Source organism: Hyperolius riggenbachi, chromosome 4 (genome assembly GCF_040937935.1).
Source record: "Hyperolius riggenbachi isolate aHypRig1 chromosome 4, aHypRig1.pri, whole genome shotgun sequence".
Classification (NCBI taxonomy): domain Eukaryota; kingdom Metazoa; phylum Chordata; class Amphibia; order Anura; family Hyperoliidae; genus Hyperolius; species Hyperolius riggenbachi.
Genome location: NC_090649.1, coordinates 259,561,077 through 259,584,623, shown reverse-complemented (window position 1 = coordinate 259,584,623; position 23,547 = coordinate 259,561,077). Strand labels below are relative to the sequence as shown.

Below are 23,547 nucleotides of genomic sequence, written 5' to 3'. Positions count from 1 at the left end.
GTGAGCTGAACAATATTGTTTGTATAGGGAGAGGCCATCTGAAATGTAAGGATGTTTATTTTCTTTTTGGGTTATAAATATGTAGGTGCCATGGTCTCTCTCTCTCTCTCTTGCAGCTAACCCAAGTACTGTTCAGTGGCGTAACTATAAATCATGGGCCTCACCTGCAAAACTTTGCTGGGGCCCCCCAGTGTCCACACCCTTTGCCTTGCCTACCCTTGGTGACCCCTGCAGACTGAGGGCCCATTTTACAAGGATCAAAAAGCAAGTGTGGACATCACAATTTTCACACTTATAGCAAGTATAGCCACAAAAACACCTGACCTGCAGATGGACTTCTTAATCAGAGGGAGCAAAGTAGCAGTCGGGTGCCCCCTTACAGCTCTGCCCCCCCCTGCAGTCACAGGGGCTGCTCCCCTGTAGCCACGCCCTTGGTACTGTTCAACCAGACAAAGTACTGGAGTAAAAGCTTGTTTTCCTATAAGTACTGCAAGTCTACTATTAATATGTAAGTGTTGTAATGTAGTGCAAGGTTTGTAGACAAGACTAATGTATTAAAGAGAACCCGAGGTGGGTTTGAAGAATGTGATCTGCATACAGAGGCTGGATCTGCCTATACAGCCCAGCCTCTGTTGCTATGCCAAACCCCCCTAAGGTCCCCCTGCACTCTGCAATCCCTCATAAATCACAGCCATGCTGCTGACAAACAGCTTGTCAGAGTGGGCTGTGTTTATCTCTATAGTGTCAGTCTGCTGCTCTCCCCGCCTCCTGCAGAACTCCAGTCCCCGCCTGCATCCCTTCCCTCCCTGCTGATTGGAGGGAAGGGACGGGGGCAGGGACCGGAGCCATGCAGGAGGCGGGGGAGCAGCTGAGACTGACACTACAGATGTAAACACAGCCTCACAGCACGGCTGTGATTTATGAGGGATTGCAGAGTGCAGGGGGACCTTAGTGGGGTTTGGGATAGCAACAGAGGCTGGGCTGTATAGGCAGATCCAGCCTCTGTATGCAGATAACATTCTTTAAACACACCTCGGGTTCTTTTTAATTTAACCATCAGGGCAACAATGGAGGCAATGTTATAAAAAAAATAATAATAATCCAATGTACATTTGCTCAATCACTTATGTTTTCCGGGGCACTATTTCCTGATATTTCTTGCAGTATTCATGAAGTACTGTTTTTTTTCACTAATGCATTTCTCATGAAAATAGTCCATGGCATTGATGTTTAAAAAGAACCTGAGGTGTGTTTAAAGAATGTTATCTGCATACAGAGGCTGGATCTGCCTATACAGCCCAGCCTCTGTTGCTATCCCAAACCCCACTAAGGTCCCCCTGCACTCTGCAATCCCTCATAAATCACAGCCGTGCTGTGAGGCTGTGTTTACATCTGTAGTGTCAGTCTCAGCTGCTCCCCCGCCTCCTGCATGGCTCCGGTCCCTGCCCCCGTCCCTTCCCTCCAATCAGCAGGGAGGGAAGGGATGCAGGCGGGGACTGGAGTTCTGCAGGAGGCGGGGAGAGCAGCAGACTGACACTATAGAGATAAACACAGCCCACTCTGACAAGCTGTTTGTCAGCAGCATGGCTGTGATTTATGAGGGATTGCAGAGTGCAGGGGGACCTTAGGGGGGTTTGGCATAGCAACAGAGGCTGGGCTGTATAGGCAGATCCAGCCTCTGTATGCAGATCACATTCTTCAAACCCACCTCGGGTTCTCTTTAAGGTGACAAGCCTTAGTACAATATAATCAGCCCTAATTAACTAACAAACAAACTGACTATCCTATACCTAGAATGATTTTTACAGATGGAGACTGAATGAGGAGGGTTACAATGAGGGCTTACATGTAAACTTCTGTTTTGCAAAGAAAGGCCTAATGGACCACTGTATCTGTGTTTTGGGGTTCAGAAGTTGACCCTGCTTAACCTGTGCTGGATTCAGCCAATTACACAGTCATGCCAAATGCACCATTTACCATAGTTTAGAGTCCCTACGGTGTGGAGACACAAGGGACTCTCCTGAAACACTATTCCAGTGCTGATGGGCATATAATCTATCAAGTAGATGTCAGCATCCATTCTTATCTGTGTGAAGGACCCCATTCAGTGCAGATCTGAGCTTACTTGACTTTATTTCCTGTTCTTTAGTTATTTAACTTACGCAATTGTAAAATCTCACAAATACATTTGTGGTGTTTGGGCACAAAGATGAACCAAAAAATGATGTCAGAGGTGTTTCTATGCCCACATTAAATGCAGCCACTTTAAATACTGTAACCCCAAGGTATATAGCCAAATGAAACATTTATCACTGCACACCACAAAACTAATAATTCTTGTAAGTTCTGTATAGGTGTGGCTACAATACTCACAAATAAAAAGGGCACTGGAGTTGATGCACAACAGTGCCGTAATATTGCTGCGCACAGATAGCACATGACAATATTACTATTACTTCCTGTATTGTATACCGTGCATTATGCTATACGCGCGACCCGCGGTACTTGAGTAGCATGAGCGTTGTTATGGTAACATGCGTTACTAATGAGCATTACTGTTAGTAACACCGTTTAGTATGGTCACACTCGTGCTACTTGAGTATCGCGGTACACCGTGATGGTAGTAATGGTAATATTGCAGTGTGCTGTCTGTGCATGGCAATATTACCGTATGTTGGTGAATCAACCCCACTGTCAGACACACTCCTAGATAATCTTACTGATTTCATAGTTTTAGGTGCGCCAACAGCCCTTTTCTACAAATGCACCCAAGGCTGTTGCTTCACTGACTACCCCTTGGCCTGGCCCTATACCACCTATAAATGTAGAGGAGAATTCATTTGTATTAACCATGGTATTATACCTACCTTCTTCACTGTTTACATCAGTAGAAGCTATCCTGTGAGCCACAGTGTTTTTTCTTAAACACAACACAGGATGAAACACATTGTCCTAGCCCTTGTACAGTGGAACACTTGTACACTTTCTGTAAATCCAATAAACTACATTTCACTTCTCAAATATCACTGTGTGTGTCTCCTATATGATACAGTGGCTTGCAAAAGTATTCGGCCCCCTTGAAGTTTTCCACATTTTGTTACATTACTGCCACTAACATGAATCAATTTTATTGGAATTCCCCGTGAAAGACCAATACAAAGTGGTGTACACGTGAGAAGTGGAATAAAAATCATACACGATTCCAAAAATTTTTTACAAATCAATAACTGCAAAGTGGGGTGTGCGTAATTATTCAGCCCCCTGAGTCAATACTTTATAGAACCACCTTTTGCTGTAATTACAGCTGCCAGTCTTTTAGGGTATGTCTCCACCAGCTTTGCACATCTAGAGGCTAAAACCCTTGCCCATTCTTCTTTGCAAAACAGCTCCAGCTCAGTCAGATTAGATGGACAGCGTTTGTGAACAGCAGTTTTCAGATCTTGCCACAGATTCTCGATTGGATTTAGATCTGGACTTTGACTAGGCCATTCTAACACATGGATATGTTTTGTTTTAAACCATTCCATCGTTTCCCTAGCTTTATGCTTAGGGTCGTTGTCCTGCTGGAAGGTGAACCTCCGCCCCAGTCTCAAGTCTTTTGCAGACTCCAAGAAGTTTTTTTTCAAGATTGCCCTGTATTTGGCTCCATCCATCTTCCCATCAACTCTGACCAGCTTCCCTATCCCTGCTGAAGAGAAGCACCCCCAAAGCATGATGCTGCCACCACCAAATCTGCCAGTGGGGATGGTGTGTTCAGAGTGATGTGCAGTGTTAGTTTTCTGCCACACATAGCGCTTGCATTTTGGCCAAAAAGTTCCATTTTGGTCTCATCTGACCAGAGTACTTTCTTCCACACGTTTGCTGTGTCCCCCACATGGCTTGTGTCAAACTGTCGACTTCCGATTCCCTCACCTGAACTGTAGCTCTCTGCAGCTCGTCCAGAGTCACCAGGGGCCTCTTGACTGCATTTCTGATCAGCGTTCTCCTTGTTCGGCCTTCGAGTTTAGGTGGACGGCTTTGTCTTGGTAGGTTTACAGTTGTGCCATACTCCTTCCATTTCTGAATGATCGCTTGAACAGTGCTCCATGGGATGTTCAAGGCTTTGGAAGCCTAAGCCTGCTTTAAATTTCTCGGTAACATTATCCCTGACCTGTCTGGTGTGTTATTTGGACTTCATGGTGTTGTTGCTCCCAATATTCTCGTAGACAACCTCTGAGGCCGTCACAGAGCAGCTGTATTTGTACTGACATTAGATTACACACAGGTGCACTCTATTTAGTCATTAGCACTCATCAGGCAATGTCTATGTGCAACTGACTGCACTCAGACCAAAGGGGGCTGAATAATTATGCACACCCCACTTTGCAGTTATTGATTTGTAAAAAAATATTTGGAATCATGTATGATTTCCGTTCCACTTCTCACATGTACACCACTTTGTATTGGTCTTTCACGTGGAATTCCAATAAAATTGTTTCATGTTTGTGGCAGTAATGTGACAAAATGTGGAAAACGTCAAGGGGGCCGAATACTTTTGCAAGTAGTACCAACGATTTGTACAGGAAAATCATGACGATTAACAAGGTTGCGCAAACTTTCGCATCCCACTGTATATGTTACTGCCAGAACTAAAAGTAGCTATCTTGCTGCAGCCAATGTGCAAAATGAATTGAATCCCGGTGGCTCCCTTCCTCTCCCCCCCCCCCCCCCAGCTCTGGCTGCTCCCCTGCCCCCCACCTATTGGCTTCTGGCAGCCGGGGACACACGCAATGCAGCCAGAGTCATTCGTTGCTGCAGGGAGGCAGGGATGTGAGCCATTCGTTCCTGCAGAGTGGGTGCTGGCAGAAGCAATGTCTGCAGCGTTCCTGCTCTGCTTCCCTGCCGCAACTAACAACTCTAGCTGTACTGCTTGTCCCCGGCTACCAGTTGCCAAAAGGAGGGGGGGCAAGAGGAGGAGCCAGAGCTGGGGGACAGGACCGGAGCTGCCAGGATTCAATTCATTTCGCGCATTGGCCGCAGTAAGAAGGACACTTATAGTTTTGACCGCCAGAACCCGAAGTGGCCAGACTTTGGGTTCTGGCTGTAACATATACGCCATACAGGGTTTTTCAGGGATAATCATGTTTAAAACCTGATCTTTTTTCAAAATAGATCACTCTCATATAATGAATCCAGACCCCCCCTCCCTCACCTGGGTCCCCCGATCTGCGCTCCTCCTCCAGCGTTAAGTACTAGCCTGCTTATGATGAAGAGGCAACGGGCGGGGGAATCACTCACCTCTTCCGCGTTCCATCGTGTGCTGCACTGACGTGGGCGGGCCCAGCATCCATGTACAGGCGGGTGCTGCCCCCCCAGATCTGCCGCCTGAGGCAAATGTTTCACCCCGCCTCATGAGCGGGCCGGCCCTGACTGATCTGCATGCTTGTTCAGGGTCTGCAGCTTAAAGTATTAGAGACAGAGGATCTGCAGGACAGCCAGGCAATATGCACTATTTAAAAGGAAATAAACATGTTGGCTTCCATATCCCTCTCATTTTGGCTTCCCATTACAAGGGGTGTACAAACTGTCCAAAAACCTGGACAGTGGCATGGTGGAGGGGGATCAATAGCGAAATAGTGGAACTGGACAGTGGCATGGAGGAGGGGGATCATTGGCAAAATATTCACCAAAAATACATTTTACTCAAACGCTTTTTTTTAATGGTTTTTAAAAGATATGTCAATGGCTGGTAACTTTAGTGGGAACAAGAGGAAATAAAGAAAATACCTTGTAGTTTTTGAGAAAATTTATTTTAAATACTTCAAAGAAAAAATGACATTATAGCTACAGCTGTGTCTGTGTGTGGCGGGGGAGCGGCGGGGTGTGGTGGCGGAGAGCTTCATTCAAGTTGTCACGAAGATCGCAACATTAGAGGATATTGGCGTGGGAACATTTTCTTAAAGGTACAGGTAAGTATTTCTGAAGATCGCAAGATAGAGGTTACTGTCATGGGACATTACAGAGGATATTGGCGTGGGACCTTTTCCGAGGATACTGGCGTGGGAACATTTTTTTAAGAGGTACAGGTAGGTATTTCTGGTAATTAAGAATATTAAAGGACTTTATTCGTTGTCGTGTTTTTATTTCATTTAACCCCTTGTGGAAATGGGTAAGGGGTATATATACGCATTTCTCCTGGAAGGGGGGCAGGCCTCTGAGGTCCCCTTCTCAAGAGGATTCCCAGATGCCCAGATACCACCATGACACCCCCCCACCTCTGTTGCCCCAGGATTGGACAAGAGCTCTGGGGGGGGAAGGGGAAGGTTTGGCCGCCCTGGGGCTCCGCATTCTGGCTATCCCAGCTTGCATTGGGGACAAAGGGTTAAAAACGCTCGGAAGGGGGGACCCCACGTCATTTTTTTTTATATTTCCCACAATCTGAACAGAAAAAGAAAAGTAAAAAATATAGGAAAAGATGCCAGAGATATTTATACAGCCATACTGTACAGCACGGGCAGCACGGTGGCGTAGTGGTTAGCTCTCTCGCCTTGCAGCGCTGGGTCCCTGGTTCGAATCCCAGCCAGGGCACTATCTGCAAAGAGTTTGTATGTTCTCTCCGTGTCTGCGTGGGTTTCCTCCGGGCACTCCGGTTTCCTCCCACATTCCAAAAATATATGGATAAGTTAATTGGCTACCCCTAACAAATTGGCCCTAGACTACAGTACTTACACTACATAATATAGACATATGGCAATGGTAGGGATTAGATTGTGAGCTCCTTTGAGGGACAGTTAGTGACAAGATATATATATACACTGTACAGCGCTGCGTAATATGTCGGCGCTATATAAATACTAAATAATAATAATAATAATAATAATAATAAAATACTGCGGCTGTATAGCGATACCTGGCCAAAGCGTTGTGGTTCCAGAGGGGCTTCCTGGGGGTCCGTACGTACTGCGTACAGACCCCCTAGAAATCCCGTCAGGAAATTCATTGCTCTTTTGATATATGTAAATTTACACTACTGTTAGGTTTGCTACATTATCTGGCATTTACCGCATTTAAATGTATACTTTTTTCCTTTGAAAATTTAAAATCAATTTTTTCAAAAACTATAAGGTCCTTTTGAAAAAAATGTTTTCTCTTGTACCCACTGTCTCCCTCCTCATACCCTGTAAATTTTGCGGCCGTTTTCCTGCCATTAAAGTGTATGGCCATCCGCCCGGTCTGCCTGTACGCAGACTTTTTCGAAAGTTCACTCAGCATTCCACAGACCCAAAATCGGAAGTTTGTACATCTCTAAAGATGTTCAGGTTCATAAAAATAACTCCCTGAATCAAGCTATCAAGCTACTTAACATAGTGTTCTATAAAATTTACTGAAAGTTTGCTGGATTCATTCATAAAGACCATGTACTGTGAGTTTAGCTCTATATTATGTTCCTAGGTACAACAGTCATTAGTTGAAAATGTAATGCAATCTCAAAAAAGTACTTATAGAGCCTCATCACAAAAATAAGATGAAATGTAATATCGGAAGTGCAACGGTGTCCACAGTAAATGTAACAGCTTTAATTATTTTGCAGTTCACTGGAATTTGTATAAAGATGAACATACTCCAAAAACTGATAAGCTCTTAAGAATGGCTGGATTTAAAAATCTCACATGTAAGACACATACTGAGATTATATATATATATATATATATAAATATAGCACTTGGCCAATATCCAACGTTTAGGGTGCTCTCAGTAAGCTCAAGTGTTAAAGGGACTCCGAGCAACTCTTATGCCTTTAAGCTAGACGACTTCCAAGTCATGCTATGACCCCTCTGGAGGAGCCTCTTGCATTGGCCATACATGTCACTTCCTCTACCTGCTTCATTCAGTGATGCACTTCTCTAACAGAGAAGACAGGGGTGACCTGGAAGTTATAACATAGCCAAGATGGCAGCCGCGATATTTAAATTGAAATCGTATGAAAACTATTTGGTGTAGAACAGCGATTCAGGCATCAAATTAAAGAGGAAAGCACAAGGTACATAATGCATCTTTAACCACTTTGTCCTCCTTGGCGTAGAACTACTCCCGGTCCGCAGATCGATAGCCCAGGAATCAATGAATTGGGCCATGGTGCCCGATCACCGATTCCTCTCCCCCGCAGAAAAAGCGACAGCTTCTCTCGAAGCTTCACTTTTTCTGGCTCCTATGTCCCTCTAAGCGTACACTGTACGCTTAGAGTGACGTCATGTAAACAAACTCAAGGTAAAACTACATCTAAATGTAAAAAAAAAAAAAAATAAACATATATTTACCCCAAACAAATACTATTTACATCCCACCCTCCCAAAAATACCCACATAAAATGTTTAATAATAATAAAAAAAAACATTACAATAAAAAAAAAACACACACAAATATTTACCTAAGGGTCTAAACTTTTTAAATATCTAATGATTGGGAGGTGAACATTGCTCGGATGCATAAAGTGAAAACGACTGAGGGCTTAAAGAGACACTGAAGCGAGACTAAATCTCGCTTCAGGTCTTATATATAGCAGGGGCACGTGTGCCCCTGCTAAAACGCCGCTATCCCGCGGCTTAACGGGGGTCCCTTCACCCCCAACCCACCCCCCGCAAACCTGGGTCGGAAAAAGGTCGCTGGAGCTGATCTTCCTGGAGGCAGGGCTAACGGCTGCAGCCCTGCCTCCAGTCGCGTCTATCAGACGCGCATCGCCGCCTCTCCCCCGCCCCTCTCAGTGAAGGAAGACTGAGAGGGGCGGGGGAGAGGCGGAGGTACGCGTCTGACAGACGCGCATGGGGCAGGGCTGCGGCGGTTAGCCCTGCCCCAACCAGGAAGCGCTCCCCCGCTGCTCGGAGGGGGTTTGGGGGGACAGGGACCCCCGTTAAGCCGCGCTATAGCTGCGTTTTAGCAGGGGCACGCATGCCCCTGCTAGCTATGAGGTCTGAAGCGAGATCTATTCTCGCTTCAGACTCTCTTTAAGTGGCTGAGAACTTTGCAGTACTGCTCGGAGTCTTAAAGACATGCCTATAAGAGGTGCTCAGAGTCCCTTTAATAAATTCTCTATCACTTCCATTAGAAAAGCTGTACATTAACATTACTGTCCCATCAACTATCACTATAGGACCCAGAAAATACTGTAACCAAATGCACACAGATGCAGAGGTGCAGAACGGTCCATCATCTTCACACTTGCACAACCGCAGTTCCAGGACAACTTCACACTTGGACAGTCAGGTGAGCTATCATCTACAGCAGTGGTTCCCAACCTTTTCCGGCCCGGGGAACAGTTTCTGACCAAATTTTTCTCCGGGCAACGGCGGGGAAAAAGGGGGGGGGTGGTTGGGCGACCTAGTGGACAGTGCCGTGCGCAGCAGGCTATGGGGGGGGGGGGGGCTGCATAGCTAGCATAGTTGCCCCAGTGTAGGAGGGAGTTTAGTTGCCTCAGTATAGCTAGTATAGTGCCCCAGTATAGCCAGTATAATGCCCCCAGTATAGCCAGTATAGTGCCCCAGTATAGCCAGAATAGTGCCCCAGTATAGTGCCCCAGTATAGCCAGAATAGTGACCCAGTATAGCTAGTATAGTGCCCCAGTATAGCCAGTATAGTGCCCCCAGTATAGCCAGTATAGTGCCCCCAGTATAGTGCCCCCAGTATAGCCAGTATAGTGCCCCAGTATAGCCAGAATAGTGCCCCAGTATAGCTAGTATAGTGCCCCAGTATAGCCAGTATAGTGCCCCCAGTATAGTGCCCCAGTATAGCCAGTATAGTGCCCCAGTATAGCCAGAATAGTGCCCAGTATAGCTAGTATAGTGCCCCAGTATAGCCAGAATAGTGCCCCAGTATAGCTAGTATAGTGCCCCAGTATAGACAGTATAGTGCCCCCAGTATAGCCAGTATAGTGCCCCAGTATAGCCAGAATAGTGCCCCAGTATAGCCAGAATAGTGCCCCAGTATAGCCAGAATAGTGCCCCAGTATAGCCAGTATAGTGCCCCCAGTATAGCCAGTATAGTGCCCCAGTATAGCCAGAATAGTGCCCCAGTATAGCCAGAATAGTGCCCCAGTATAGCCAGTATAGTGCCCCCAGTATAGCCAGTATAGTGCCGCCAGTATAGTGCCCCAGTATAGCCAGAATAGTGCCCCAGTATAGCCAGTATAGTGCCCCAGTATGAGTAGGTGGTGCCCCCCGCCCGTCCCCGCCGCTGTTATTACCTTAGTAGCGGCAGCTCTCCCCTCTCCAGCGCATGTGTTTATTCAAGGCAAGCAGCGTATCTCCCGACTGCTCTGTGATGCGTCAGGAAGCAGGGCAGCGGCTTCCTGTAGCGGCGATGTGTATCGCCGTTACTATAGTAACCGAGCCCTGATTCCTGCGCATCACAGAGCAGCCGGGAGATACGCTGCTTGCCTTAAATAAACACATGCGCTGGAGAGGGGAGAGCGGCCGCTGCTAAGGTAATAGCAGCGGCGGCCGCGGGGACGTGCGGGAGGGGGGGGGGGGAAGAGGACGGCACACCAGGCAACATGCCGCGGCACACTGGTTGAAAAACGCTGATCTACAGTATACCAGGATCTCTTTGTATAAGACCAGATTCTTTAACCACTTAGCAACCTTTGCCACGCTTATCTACGCCCCTTTAAAATTCACCTGGGTCACAGGGGCGTAGATAGGCATCTCCTGTTTGTTTTCCCGCTGTGAGCGTTCGCGTGCGCGATCGCGTGCACGCGAATGCGCAGACGCGTGCACGCGGATGCGCGGTCGCGTTCGGCACCCGCTGGTCAGCCAATCAAAGTGCTTACAAGTTTGAATAAGCACTGCCAAAGCCAATGGCAGTGCTCATTCATTCAGAATGTTTACAAACAATGTATCTGTCAATGTATCTGTCACTAAGCTGTTACAGTTACTGAGATCACTCGTGAGAGGATCTCATAACTAGAACAGCATTAGTGACTGATCAGGATCAGTGAGTTTTTTTTTTAATAATAATTATACCCCCCATTGAGCCCATTAACCCTTACCTCCCCTGCCACTGCTCCTCTGCTCCAATTTTCATTTTACTGTGCAGGCATTTCAGGCCCTTTTGGCTTTTCCCATATATATATACTGTATATATATATATATACTTCCCTACTTGTCTAGCCTAGTATAGCCTAGCCTAGCATAGCCTACCTACATTTACTATGGCGAAGAGGCTTTACACTGCAGAACAGGCGGCCGCCATTCTGCAGGAGGACAGCGACAGCAGCAGCAGCAGCGAATGGGAAGATTTAGATGAGTCGGATGCTGAATGGCTACCTATGGAGGAATCTGACTCTTTCTCAGAAAGTGACTCAGATTCTGAGTCCTCTGAGCCACCACCAGCTCAGCGAGCTAGGAGAGAGGTACAGGGGAGAGGCAGTGACACCGAATCTGCATCTGAAGGTGGATCACCTGTACCTACCACCAGCAATGCCAATGTCAGAGGGCTGCCAGGCCAAAGCGGAGCAAGCCAGTGAGGGAACAACTACCCTATGATATAGCCCACCCACAGTGGTCCACCCCTAATATGGAAGCCCCTAACATCCCTCCCTTCACAGCAAGAAGTGGTTTATTAGTTAATACCCAGAATATGCAGCCAATTGATTATTTCAGTCTGTTCCTTACTGACACTTTTCTGGACTGTATTTGTGAACAGACCAATCTTTACGCCCAACAGAAGATAGCAGAAAATCCCACCGCATATTTGGCAAGAAAATGGGTCCCCACTACTACCCCTGAGCTAAAGGTCTTTTTGGGCTTGACCTTTAATATGGGCCTTGCTCCGAAACCAAAATTATGCCAATTCTGGTCCACAAAATCCATACATTGTATGCCTATCTATTCCGCCGCCATGCCTAGAGGCCGGTACACATTGCTGTTAAGATGCCTGCATTTTAATAACAACGAAGAGCAGCTCCACCGTGACGACCCAGCCTTTGACCGGCTATTCAAATTGCGGCCGATCATCAAACATTTAAATGAAACATTAAAAGAAGCGTATATGCCAGAGCAAAACTTGGCTATAGATGAGTCCCTAGTCCCATTCCACGGAAGGCCAGGGATCAAACAATACATTCCCAACAAGAGGGCACGTTACGGGATAAAAGTCTACAAGCTGTGTGAAAGTGGGAGTGGATATACTTTTACGTTCAAGATCTACGAAGGAAAGGACAGCTTGATAGAGCCTGCTGGATGCCCTCCTTACATGGGTACAATTGAGAGAGTAGTCCTGGACTTGCTAAACCCGCTTCTCCACCAAGGGTATCATTTATATGTGGACAATTTTTATACTAGTGTCCCATTATTTAAATTTTTATTTTCTGTCCAGACTCCAGCCTGCGGAACTGTTAGGGCAAACAGGAAAGGCCTGCCGCCACAGGTTGTCAGTAAAAAATTAAAGAAAGGGGAGACCTGTAGCCAAAGGAGCAATGAGCTGCTTGCCTTGAAATTCAAGGATAACAGGGATGTCCTAGCTTTGACCACCATCCACTCCGAGGCCACAACAACAGTCAGGTCTCGTAGAGAGCATCGAGTCAAGCCAGTAGCCATTGTTTATAATAAATTTATGGGGGCAGTAGACCTGGCTGACCAAGTAATGGCACCATACAGGATTGATAGGAAAAGAAAGGCCTGGTATAAGAAAGTTGCAATAAACTTAATGCAGGTCGCCGTTCAGAACTCTTTTGTTCTGTACAAAAAATCAGGCAACAAGGGCGCTTATTTAGACTTCCTGGAGGAGATCATAACATCATTGATACATGAATCTGGACAACCTGCCATAAACCAAGACCTGGTTTCAGAGAATGTCATCCGACTCGAAGGAAATCATTTCCCCACCCCAATCCCCCCTACTCCATCAAAGAAATATCCCCCAAAAAAATGCAAAATTTGCCGGAAAAATGGAGTTAGAAGGGACACTCGCTATCATTGCCCAAAGTGTCCATCCAAATTAGCACTGTGCCTCAACCCGTGCTTTGAAGTGTACCATACAGCAGTCCGTTTTTAGGTTTTTTTTTTCTTTTTCTCTCACTGCTTCAATTTTTACTTTACGCTTAACCTTCTGGATCTGACCTCTGGCATGGACTACGACCACCCCCTGGCTTCTGACCTCTGGCATGGACTACGACTACCCACGGCTTCTGACCTATGGCATGGATTATGACTACCCCCTGGCTTCTGATCTCTGGCATGGATTCCGACTACCCCCGGCTTATGACCTCTGGCATGGATTTCAACTCCCCTCTGACTTCTGACTTATGGTTCAGCTAAAGACACTACAGCTTCTGACTTCTTAAGCAGTGAGTACCAATGTTTTTGTGTTTAATGTTAAGAGAACTTGCTGCACTTGTTTCATTTTTTTAGTGAGATGTCAGTGAAATGGTTTAGCCACCCTTCATGACCAGGCCTTAGTCTAACAAGGTGTCTTCTGAAAAAAAAGTATGCCTTAGTAAGAAAGAATTTAGAAAAGTCCAAATGTTACAAAATGGCAATATCTGAGTAGGCATGGGTCTCTAGTTTTCAGAATGGTAACATTTGTGACTTTTATTCAATGATCTGATGTTACAGGGGTTTTTATAAGAAAGAATGGCATTGTTACATTTGGTGAAAAAATGGCCTTGAAAAAGCCACTGGTGCTACTTGTGGTTAATAGTCTGCGGTGTGCCCAAAAAGCTATCTGTTTATGTATATAGGGTATCATTTTACCCGTGAAAAGTGAGAGAATCAAATTTGGGAAGTTTGTGAGCCTAGGCATATGTCAAATTATTTTTTTTTCATGCCAAAGTGAAAAAACTGTAAAAAAAATACAATTTTCAAAGTTATAGTGCAATTTCAGCAAAACTGCATGGGTGCAAATGTTACAAAATATGTATATGTGAGTAGGCCCAGGTCTCTACTTTTCAGAATGGTGACATTTATGGCTTTTCTTGATTGTTCAAATGCTCCAAAGGCTTTGCTAAGAATGAATGACTGCATTACTTTTGGTACAAAATATGGCCTTGAAAAATCCATCGGTGGTACTTGTTGTTAACAGTGTGCCCTATGCCCAAAAAGCTATCTGTTTATGTATATAGGGTATCATTTTACCCGTGACAAGTGAGAGAATCAAATTTGGGAAGTTTGTGAGCTTAGGCATATGTCACATTTTTTTTTTTCATGCCAAAGTGAAAAAACTTTAAAAAAAAATACAATTTTCAAAGTTATAGTGCAATTTCAGCAAAACTGCATGGGTGCAAATGTTACAAAATATGTATATGTGAGTAGGCCCAGGTCTCTAGTTTTCAGAATGGTGACATTTATGGCTTTTCTTGATTGTTCAAATGCTCCAAAGGCTTTGCTAAAATAGAATGACTGTATTACTTTTAGTACAAACAATGGCTTTGAAAAATCCATTAGTGCTACTTGTGGCTAACAGTGTCCCATGTACCCAAAAAGCTATCTGATTATGTATATCGGGTATCATTTTAACCGTGACAAGCGAGAGAAGAGAATTTGTGGTGTTAGAGAGCTGAGGCCTATATTATATGAATTTTTTTTGTAATGAACTGAATCAAAAGCAGTAAAATTGTTATTTTCATTTACTCTACACCAAAATAAAAACACTTGTAAAAAATCCCTAAAGTGACAGAATTGAAAAAAGAATACATAATTTGTTACCTTGGGGACTCAGCTTTTTAAATATGTATGCCACGAGGGCATAACACCATTATTTTTGCCAATAAGGGCATGTAATCATTCACAGAGTACAAAGTGAAATCAAAAAACACAAAATGGAAAAAATACACCTTTTTTCCCAATTAATATATTGTTGCCATGCATTGTACTAGAGACATAGTTTAAATGTAATAACCAGGACAAACGGGCAAATAAAATGTGTGGGTTTTATCTAAAGTAACACTTTTTATTTTTAAATTATAATGGCTGAGATCTGAGAAATAATTACTTTTTTCTTTTTTTTCATTATAATTCCTTTTAAAATGCATACAAAATAAAATATAACTCAGCAAAAAGTACCCTCCAAAGAAAGCCTAGTTTGTCTTGAAAAAAACAAGGTATAGATCATTTAGGTGCTATGAGTAGTGGTAAAGTTATTGACGAATGAATTGGAGGAGCGTGAAATGTGAAAATCGCTGTGGTTTTTAAGGTGAAAACCCTGTGGTAGAGAAGTGGTTAAATAATCAAAGTGTAGGACATGTAACGCTAGTCAGCAACAACATGATTAGATTGCAGCTTTTAATAATTAAATGGACTATATATGGTTTCATATATATTGAAGTCGGACAAGACACAGTCATAGGAAAAGCAACATGTATAATGATTTCACAGGTCTGCTTTCGTTCACAGGATTTGAACATAAGTTCTCTTTAAAGGATACACAAGGTGATGTGTGACATGTTGAGATAGACATGAGTTTGTGAAGTGTCAAGCACACAAATAACTATGCTGTGATCCTTTTTAGTTACCCTGCCTGAAAGAGTTAAACATCAGGAATGCAAGTGACAGTTTTTGTCCAGCCAGGACCTCGTCTGACTATATCTTAAACCACACGTATAAGGAATTACAAGCAGAAAATGGCTTCTGAGAGCAGGAAAGAGATAAAAAGGATCAAAAAGGTTTAGATTTTAGCTCAGATATACTTCAATGAATGGGTCATTGAGCAGAGATAATAATTCAGCAAAAAAATTATAAAGTAGATTTAAGTATAAAATAAAACTGTGGAATACCATTTTTAGGAGAAGGAGTATAGATACAGTTGTTTATCTCATCAGTTTATTTTCCCCTTGGTATTCCTTTAAAGGGACCGTGAGCACTCATTAAAAATGAAATTGTAACTTACCTGGGGCCACCTCCAGCCCACAATGTCATTTTTAATGAGTGCTCAGGGTCCCTTTATGGAAGGAAAGCAAAATACTATTTTGAACGTGTTTTTATGCAGCATTTTTATCATTATGCTATCACAGCATGTTAAACTTCACATTACGTTGTGCATTCATGATTCAGCGCAGTGAGCTACGGCAATCATTATCTCAATAACAGGAAAGTCTATATTGTACATTGTATCCAAAGGTCTGCTGCGCCTATGAGAATAGCAAGAAAAAGTTTCGAGATGAAAGGCCGCAGATACCTTTCATCAACTCGGCTTCTGCAGATACAGTCAGAGGCTGGATTAAATCAGCCTGTTGCAATTAATCTCCTTGAACCTCTCTGCTGAAATCTCACTCTGCTGGAAAGGCTTCTGCCTCCAGGATTATTAATCAAAGGCTAGATATGAATCACATTTCTTCAGCATTAAGCCCGCATTAGGAGGGTGTCTCAGAGTTCTGCTGATTTCAAACTGATGAAACAAGTGCAGCCATAGGACTGGCTAAATCAATATAATCGTATATTAAATTCTGCTCTGTATTGCTTCCTTATAGTGTATGCACAGCTATATAACAAGAGTGTTTACACAGGAAAATGGACACATTTATCATTACATCTATAGTATTCATTACAGATAAACACAGAAACACATGCGCAGGCGCACACACACATTTTTTTGTTCGCACCATAAGATGCATCCCTTCACCCTCACCCCAAAAAAGGGTGAAAAAATCTGTGCGTCTAATGGACAGAATAATACATATTAAGGTGGCCACACACCATACAATTTTTTAAATATCTGTTCAATTTAAGAATTGCAATCAATTTTTCTGGCTGTTTGTAACATATCAAAAATATGATCAATGTACCACACACCTATGTTCAATTTTTTCCTCAATTTTGATAAAAATGATTGGAAACTCAGAGAAAATTGCTAGGGTGTGTATATTAATAAATTAACAATCCAACACACACCATACAATCTTTAGTAGAAATTGAAGAGAAATATCTGTCATTCCGGATCAATTTAATACGATCGTTTTTATCGAATTACTGTAAAATCGGATCATTTTATTGTATCGTGTGCTGCCACCTTTAGTGTTGGTGCCAGGTCTCCCACCAAGCTGTTTCTCCAGTGTCTCCACCACTCTGAAGCTAATAGCAATCCCTACAGGCCCTGCAGAGTACAACAGCAGAGCACCCTCACCTCTCTGGCCAGCACGCTCCTCCTTGTCTTGTGTCCTATGTTTATCTTCGGTGGTGTCCTCTCAACGTGACCCAGTGGATGCGTAAGGGGGCGCCACCGACTATGAAGAATATAAGACAGGGAGGAGTGCACCGGCCAGAGAAGTAAGGGCGCGCCACTGCAGTTATAATGCTCAGGGGCTGTAGGGATTGCTATTGGTTCGGGGGTGGTGGAGAGACAGCTTAGGGGGCAGACCTGGAACTGGCTCCTGCTACTCTACTGGGGCCTCACAGGGGATTTTTAGCTTAGGAGTGGGAGACAGCTTGTTGGGGGGGGGGGGGGGACACTCTACAAGACTCCGCTGCACCATGAAGATGTACCAGGTTTAGAATATTTTTTTCCTGATTTTTATCTTTTAAACCTAGGTGCATCTTATGGTGTGAAAAATACAGTAATCAAGCCTAATAATGTTTCCATCAATCATTGCAATCTATGGAGCCAAAACGTGCAATTTCCTTTTAACATCCCTATAGAGCAGTGATGGCTAACCTTGGCACTCCAGTTATGACACAACTACAAATCCCATAATGCCTCTGCCTCCCCGAGTTATGCTTAGAGCTGTCAGAGTATTGCAATGCTTCATGGGACAGCTGGAGTGCCAAGGTTAGCCATCACTGCTATAGAGGTTCTTTAGAGGCCAGCTATAATAGACACATGCAGCCTATGTTGATGTAGTGATTAGCACTCTTGCCTTGCAGCACTGGGGTTCCAGGTTTAGATCTCAGCCAAGACACTTTCTACATAGAGTTTGAATCCTCTCCCCACATTTGCATTGGCTTGCTTCCGCATCCCAAGAACATACTGTAAAACTAAAGGTGGCCATACATCAGGTGGCTTGGCGGATGATCGACCATCCAATTAGATTATTATAATCAAATAAGATGAAAATCGGTGCCGCCAAGTGCATGCCCGACTGACAATGCGACCAATTTCTCGATGAAAATTGGTTTCATTCTTGATCGCACATGCTGCAAGATGTTGCTCGATCGGGTGCGTGGCGGTACGGCGTGCAATTTCCCAACAATCAACGAGCACAATCAAACCCCCAACGCTGTCCCCCTAATGTAAATGTCCCCCCGTGCCCCATGTAAATGTATACATTACCTCTCTGCTGTCTCTGCTTGTCCCCCGCTTGCTTCCGGAATTCCATCTCTGCATACACGCACGCCCCACATGGTTTCCTAGTAAGGGAGCGTGTGCGACATCACATACGCGCGCCCTTACTAGGAAACCACATGGGGCGCACAGGTAGGCTGCGGATATGGCGCACAAGGCCGTATCGATTCTGGATTGATTTTACCATGAAATTGATCGGGAATCGACCTGTGGTGTATGGGCAGCTGACAGATCTCTCTCTTATCAGATTCGATAAGAGAGAGATTTGTCTCTTGGTCGAATTTGCCCATACATCGCTAGATGTATGGGCACCTTTAGTGGTGTCTCCCAAAACCGCAGATTTTGGTAAGGAGGAAAACAATGCCTGTGATAAGGATTAGATTATGAGACTCCTTCTACAGACAGTTGATTAAAAGACTGTGAAGCACCGGGGAAGATTCCAGAACTATATAAATAGATAATCCTACTAATATTATAAATGGGAAAGTTCGGATGTTTGTATGTTTAGATGTTTGTTACTCGATCACGCAAAAATGGCTGAACGGATTTGAATGAAATTTGGTACACACACAGTACATTACCTAAAATAACATATATTATACTTTTTATTCCCATAAACAAAACAAAAAGTGGGTCGGAGACAAATACAAATTTCACAGGGAAAATGTAAACTGCAGCCATTCTTACACTGTTGATGGCAGGGTTCTCAAACTTTGCACAGTTGGTCGCTGGGTGACTGGGATTAATATTCAGAAAAGTGGGTGGAGCCTATAAAAGCCAATAAAAATTCACCTATTGCTTTTCAAGGGGAATATTTACATTGCTGCCATTCTTGCACTGTTAATGGCACAAGCCTCAAACCTGGTACAGTTGATCATTGGGTCACTGGGGTTCAATTTGAGAGAGGGGGTGGAGCCAAAAACAACCAATCAGATTTGTTTCATTCCATTGCAAATTATTCATGCCAAACACCGCAAAGCTCACAAACTTGGTAATTGAGTAATTGATGAATTGTGTGTTAGGGTTAGGAAAGTGGGCACAGCCAACACCAGTCATATACATAATCGGGCAATGCGGGGTCATAAGTGGGCGGAGACAACTAAATACATTTTACTGGGAAAATGTATACAGCAGCCATTCTTACACTGTTAGTGGGTGGAGCCTACAAAAGCCAATCAAAAATGACCTATTGATTTTTCAGGGGAATATTTCATTGATGCCATTCTTGCACTGTTAATGGAAAAAGTCTCAAACCTAGAGCAGTTGGTCATTGGGTGACTGCGGTTCAAATTCATAAAAGGGGTGGAGCCACACACAGCCAATCAGATTTTTTTCATTTCAATGCAAATTATTGATGCCAAAGACCTCAAAGCTCACAACCTTGGTCATTGAATAATTGTGTGCTATGGTTAGAAAAAGTGTCTAGAGCCAACACCAGCCAAATACATACCCGGGCAACGCTGGGCCATCAGCTAGTACTGTATAAAAAGATGCACCAAAGTGGCATTAAAGACTATGTCATGTCTAAAGAAACAGTGTGCTTTTAAAAAAAAAAATTTGAAGAGAGCACCACTTTATGCAGACTGGAGAGTAACATGGTAAAGACACATTCCTTCAGGCTTGCTATTATACTATCACTACAGCATTGCATGTAGTACAACATCTCATGGTGGCAGCATTTTACTCAGTCGGCTAATTAATATGCTTTTCTCTAGTAGGAGCCTCAACACTATACTATACACTGTGAATGCTGTCAGAACTATATAACTACTAGATAACAATAATAACTAGAGTTAGTTTAGCAGACGCCATTGGCTATGTTTTTGGCTGCTCTCCACAAACCTTTTATTTCAATACAGCGAGCAGCAGGCTGTTTTCTTCTTCAACTTCCTAAGAAATTAGCCAGTCCTTACCTCATAGGCAGGGAGCCCTTGAACGAGTCTTCCTAGCTTAAGGTTTTCTGTGCCAAACACTAACCTTAACCCCTTAGTTACTGCCCCCCAATGTCCCTAACTTTATAACCTTAATCCTTCCCCTGACCCATAGCTAACACCTAACGCCTACCTTTCACCTATTGACTAACTCTAACTTTAACTTTTAACACTTTGTATCATGTATATTTGAAATTGCTATTGATTAAATTGGTTAACAGGTAACTGTTAGAGTTGGGCCGAACGGTTCGCCTGCGAACGGTTCCATGCGAACTTCCGTGGTTCGCGTTCGCGTCCCGCAGGGGAACCTTTGCGGAAGTTCGGTTCGCCCCATAATGCACCATGGAGGGTCAACTTTGACCCTCTACATCACAGTCAGCAGGCACAGTGTAGCCAATTAGGCTACACTAGCCCCTGCCCCTGGAGCCACTCCCCCTACTAAAAGGCAGGCAGCGGCGACCATTACGGTCACTCGTGTGCCTGCATTAGTGAGAGTAGGGCGAGCTGCTGCACACTCTCTCTCATAGGGAAAGATTAGTTAGGCTTAGCTTGTCCCTGGCTGCATACCTGTTCTGTGAACCCACCACTGCATACCTGTTCTGTGAACCCGCCACTGCATACCTGTTCTGTGAACCCACCACTGCATACCTGTTCTGTGAACCCACCACTGCATACCTGTACTGTGAACCCACCACTGCATACCTGTACTGTGAACCCACCACTGCATACCTGTTCTGTGAACCCACCACTGCATACCTGTACTGTGAACCCACCACTGCATACCTGTTCAGTGAACCCACCACTGCATACCTGTTCTGTGAACCCACCACTGCATACCTGTTCTGTGAACCCACCACTGCATACCTGTTCAGTGAACCCGCCACTGCATACCTGTTCTGTGAACCCACCACTGCATACCTGTACTGTGAACCCACCACTGCATACCTGTACTGTTAACCCACCACTGCATACCTGTTCTGTGAACCCACCACTGCATACCTGTACTGTGAACCCACCACTGCATACCTGTTCTGTGAACCCACCACTGCATACCTGTTCAGTGAACCTGCCACTGCATACCTGTACTGTTCAGTGAACCCACCACTGCATACCTGTTCTGTTCAGTGAACCCGCCACTGTATACCTGTTCTGTTCAGTGAACCCGCCACTGCATACCTGTTCTGTTCAGTGAACCCGCCACTGTATACCTGTTCTGTTCAGTGAACCTGCCACTGCATACCTGTTCTGTTCAGTGAACCCGCCACTGCATACCTGTTCTGTTCAGTGAACCCGCCACTGCATACCTGTTCTGTTCAGTGAACCCGCCACTGCATACCTGTTCTGTTCAGTGAACCCGCCACTGCATACCTGTTCTGTTCAGTGAACAGTTTGGTGTGTCAGTGTGAAGCAGTACCTTAATTACACTACCTGATTGATGTATACACATGCAAGATGTTTTAAAGCACTTTAGGCCTGTCATTTAGCATTCAATATGATTTCTGCCCTTAAAACGCTGCTTTGCGTCAAATCCAGATTTTTCCCGGGGACTTTTGGCGTGTATCCCACTCCGCCATGCCCCCCTCCAGGTGTTAGACCCCTTGAAACATCTTTTCCATCACTTTTGTGGCCAGCATAAATTTTTTTTTTCAAAGTTCGCATCCCCATTGAAGTGTATTGCGGTTCGCGAACTTTAACGCGAACCGAACCTTCCGCGGAAGTTCGCGAACCCGGTTCGCGAACCTAAAATCGGAGGTTCGGCCCAACTCTAGTAACTGTATCTGATGAAATGTTTAATTTATTAGTTTGTGTCAAAATGGTATGGCACCCCAGTGAATTATACTAGAAGTGCAGCATCTAAAATGCACACCTCTGAATTCCTACAACAAAAATATGGATCCTTCAGGCCATTGCCATATGCATCGTAACTGTTTATTAGGAGTATTGCACTTGGTGCCCAGCGCTTTGCTCCTTTCATTACGGCTCTTTTACACTAGGAGCTGATCCATGCGTTTTGACGGATAGTTCCTAGATTGCGCTTAGAAAGGTAACATGAAAGTCAATTTGACTTTCATTTAACTTTCACATTAGATGAAGCGTTCCAGAGTATTACGTTGTACCGCATCTGGGAGCTTTGTAACATCCAACCGCTGCGTTTTCCCGTTCGGAGAATTATAACCTCTGCCGCTAATCAGCGTCACAACGCAATTTCCTGACGTCACTCAACACGTGCATGAAATCAGGTTCGTGAACGCGTTGACTAATGTGAAAGAGAGGCCCTGCAATAAAATGATTTATGTAAGAGCAGATGTATTTCTACTGCTGGTGACTATATTCAGGAAGTGTGCATGACATCTCTGGGTCAGCTGCGCTGTGCATATGCTGGAATATATGCAGCAATACCTGGAATTTGGAACACAAAATAAGAACTGTATGTAAGTAATTGAAGCTTTATAATTAAAGCAGCAGAAACTGAATAATGAATACAGATCAGTAAGTGTTCTTAAGGGAGTTTTCTTCCTTCTAATCTTTTGGGATAAGTTGATTTTTTTGTGTGTGAAAATGTGTCTAGTTTAAAAACTGGGGCACATCAGAACTGTCTGTGTATGTGAACACGTGGGAATTCTTAAAGCCAGTTAAAATGAAAGACTATATGCTTTAATTTTCATAGTATACATTCATCTCTTCGGTATAATGACGTTGCGGTTTTGACATTTATTTTTTATGTGGTGCAGTGTCTTTTTTACATACAGTCTGGTTTATCATGGAAGACCTTGACATTGAATTCTCTGTGTGTTGTGGGCGCAGTTCAGATGTCAAAATTTCTGCCTAGCAACACATAGAAATAACAATAGACTATAACAGTACATAATGCTCAGCTATTATGAAGGCAGGATTTAGCATATGTTGAAGCTCTACAGGGGAGCAAACACACACACACACACACACACACACACACACACACACACACACACACACACACACACACGGCAGGACAGGTTGCCTGGGCAGGAGGACCTAACCTAAATGAATCCCAGGAAGGGTACTGACTGGAGGAGATCCCAGAAGGGGAACAGACAACTGTGGGAATTCTAAACATGCCTAGAATCGCTCTGAAATCTGCTTCAAAAACCTCTAGCGTATTGCGGATCTGCTAGAGGATTTTGGTGTGCACTGGGCCTACCAGGTACCAACAGGAGAGATAGACAGGCAGGCTAACAGGGAAATAGCCGGTAGCAGATTATGACAGGCAGATAGGAGCAAAATAGGGAATGTTAACAGGGATCAGGAGAGGGCATTCTGGAAGGGAACCTGGCTGAAAGGAAGGGGGGAACGGTGACGGAACACTGTGGCTGTGACCAGGGATGCAACAGCA

The 23,547-nt window shown here is 44.3% G+C and overlaps 2 protein-coding genes across 5 annotated transcripts in view; one reads left to right on the top strand and one right to left on the bottom strand.

The window, feature by feature from the left end:
- FUT9 (fucosyltransferase 9) overlaps positions 1–23,547 on the bottom strand; it is a 262,837-nt gene that overhangs the window by 8,466 nt on the left and 230,824 nt on the right. The gene's annotated exons all lie outside the window — the stretch shown is intronic.
- Positions 11,872–13,026, top strand: LOC137504771 (piggyBac transposable element-derived protein 4-like). The gene has a single exon (XM_068233357.1). The coding sequence runs from the start codon at positions 11,872–11,874 to the stop codon at positions 13,024–13,026; it is 1,155 nt and encodes a 384-aa protein (XP_068089458.1).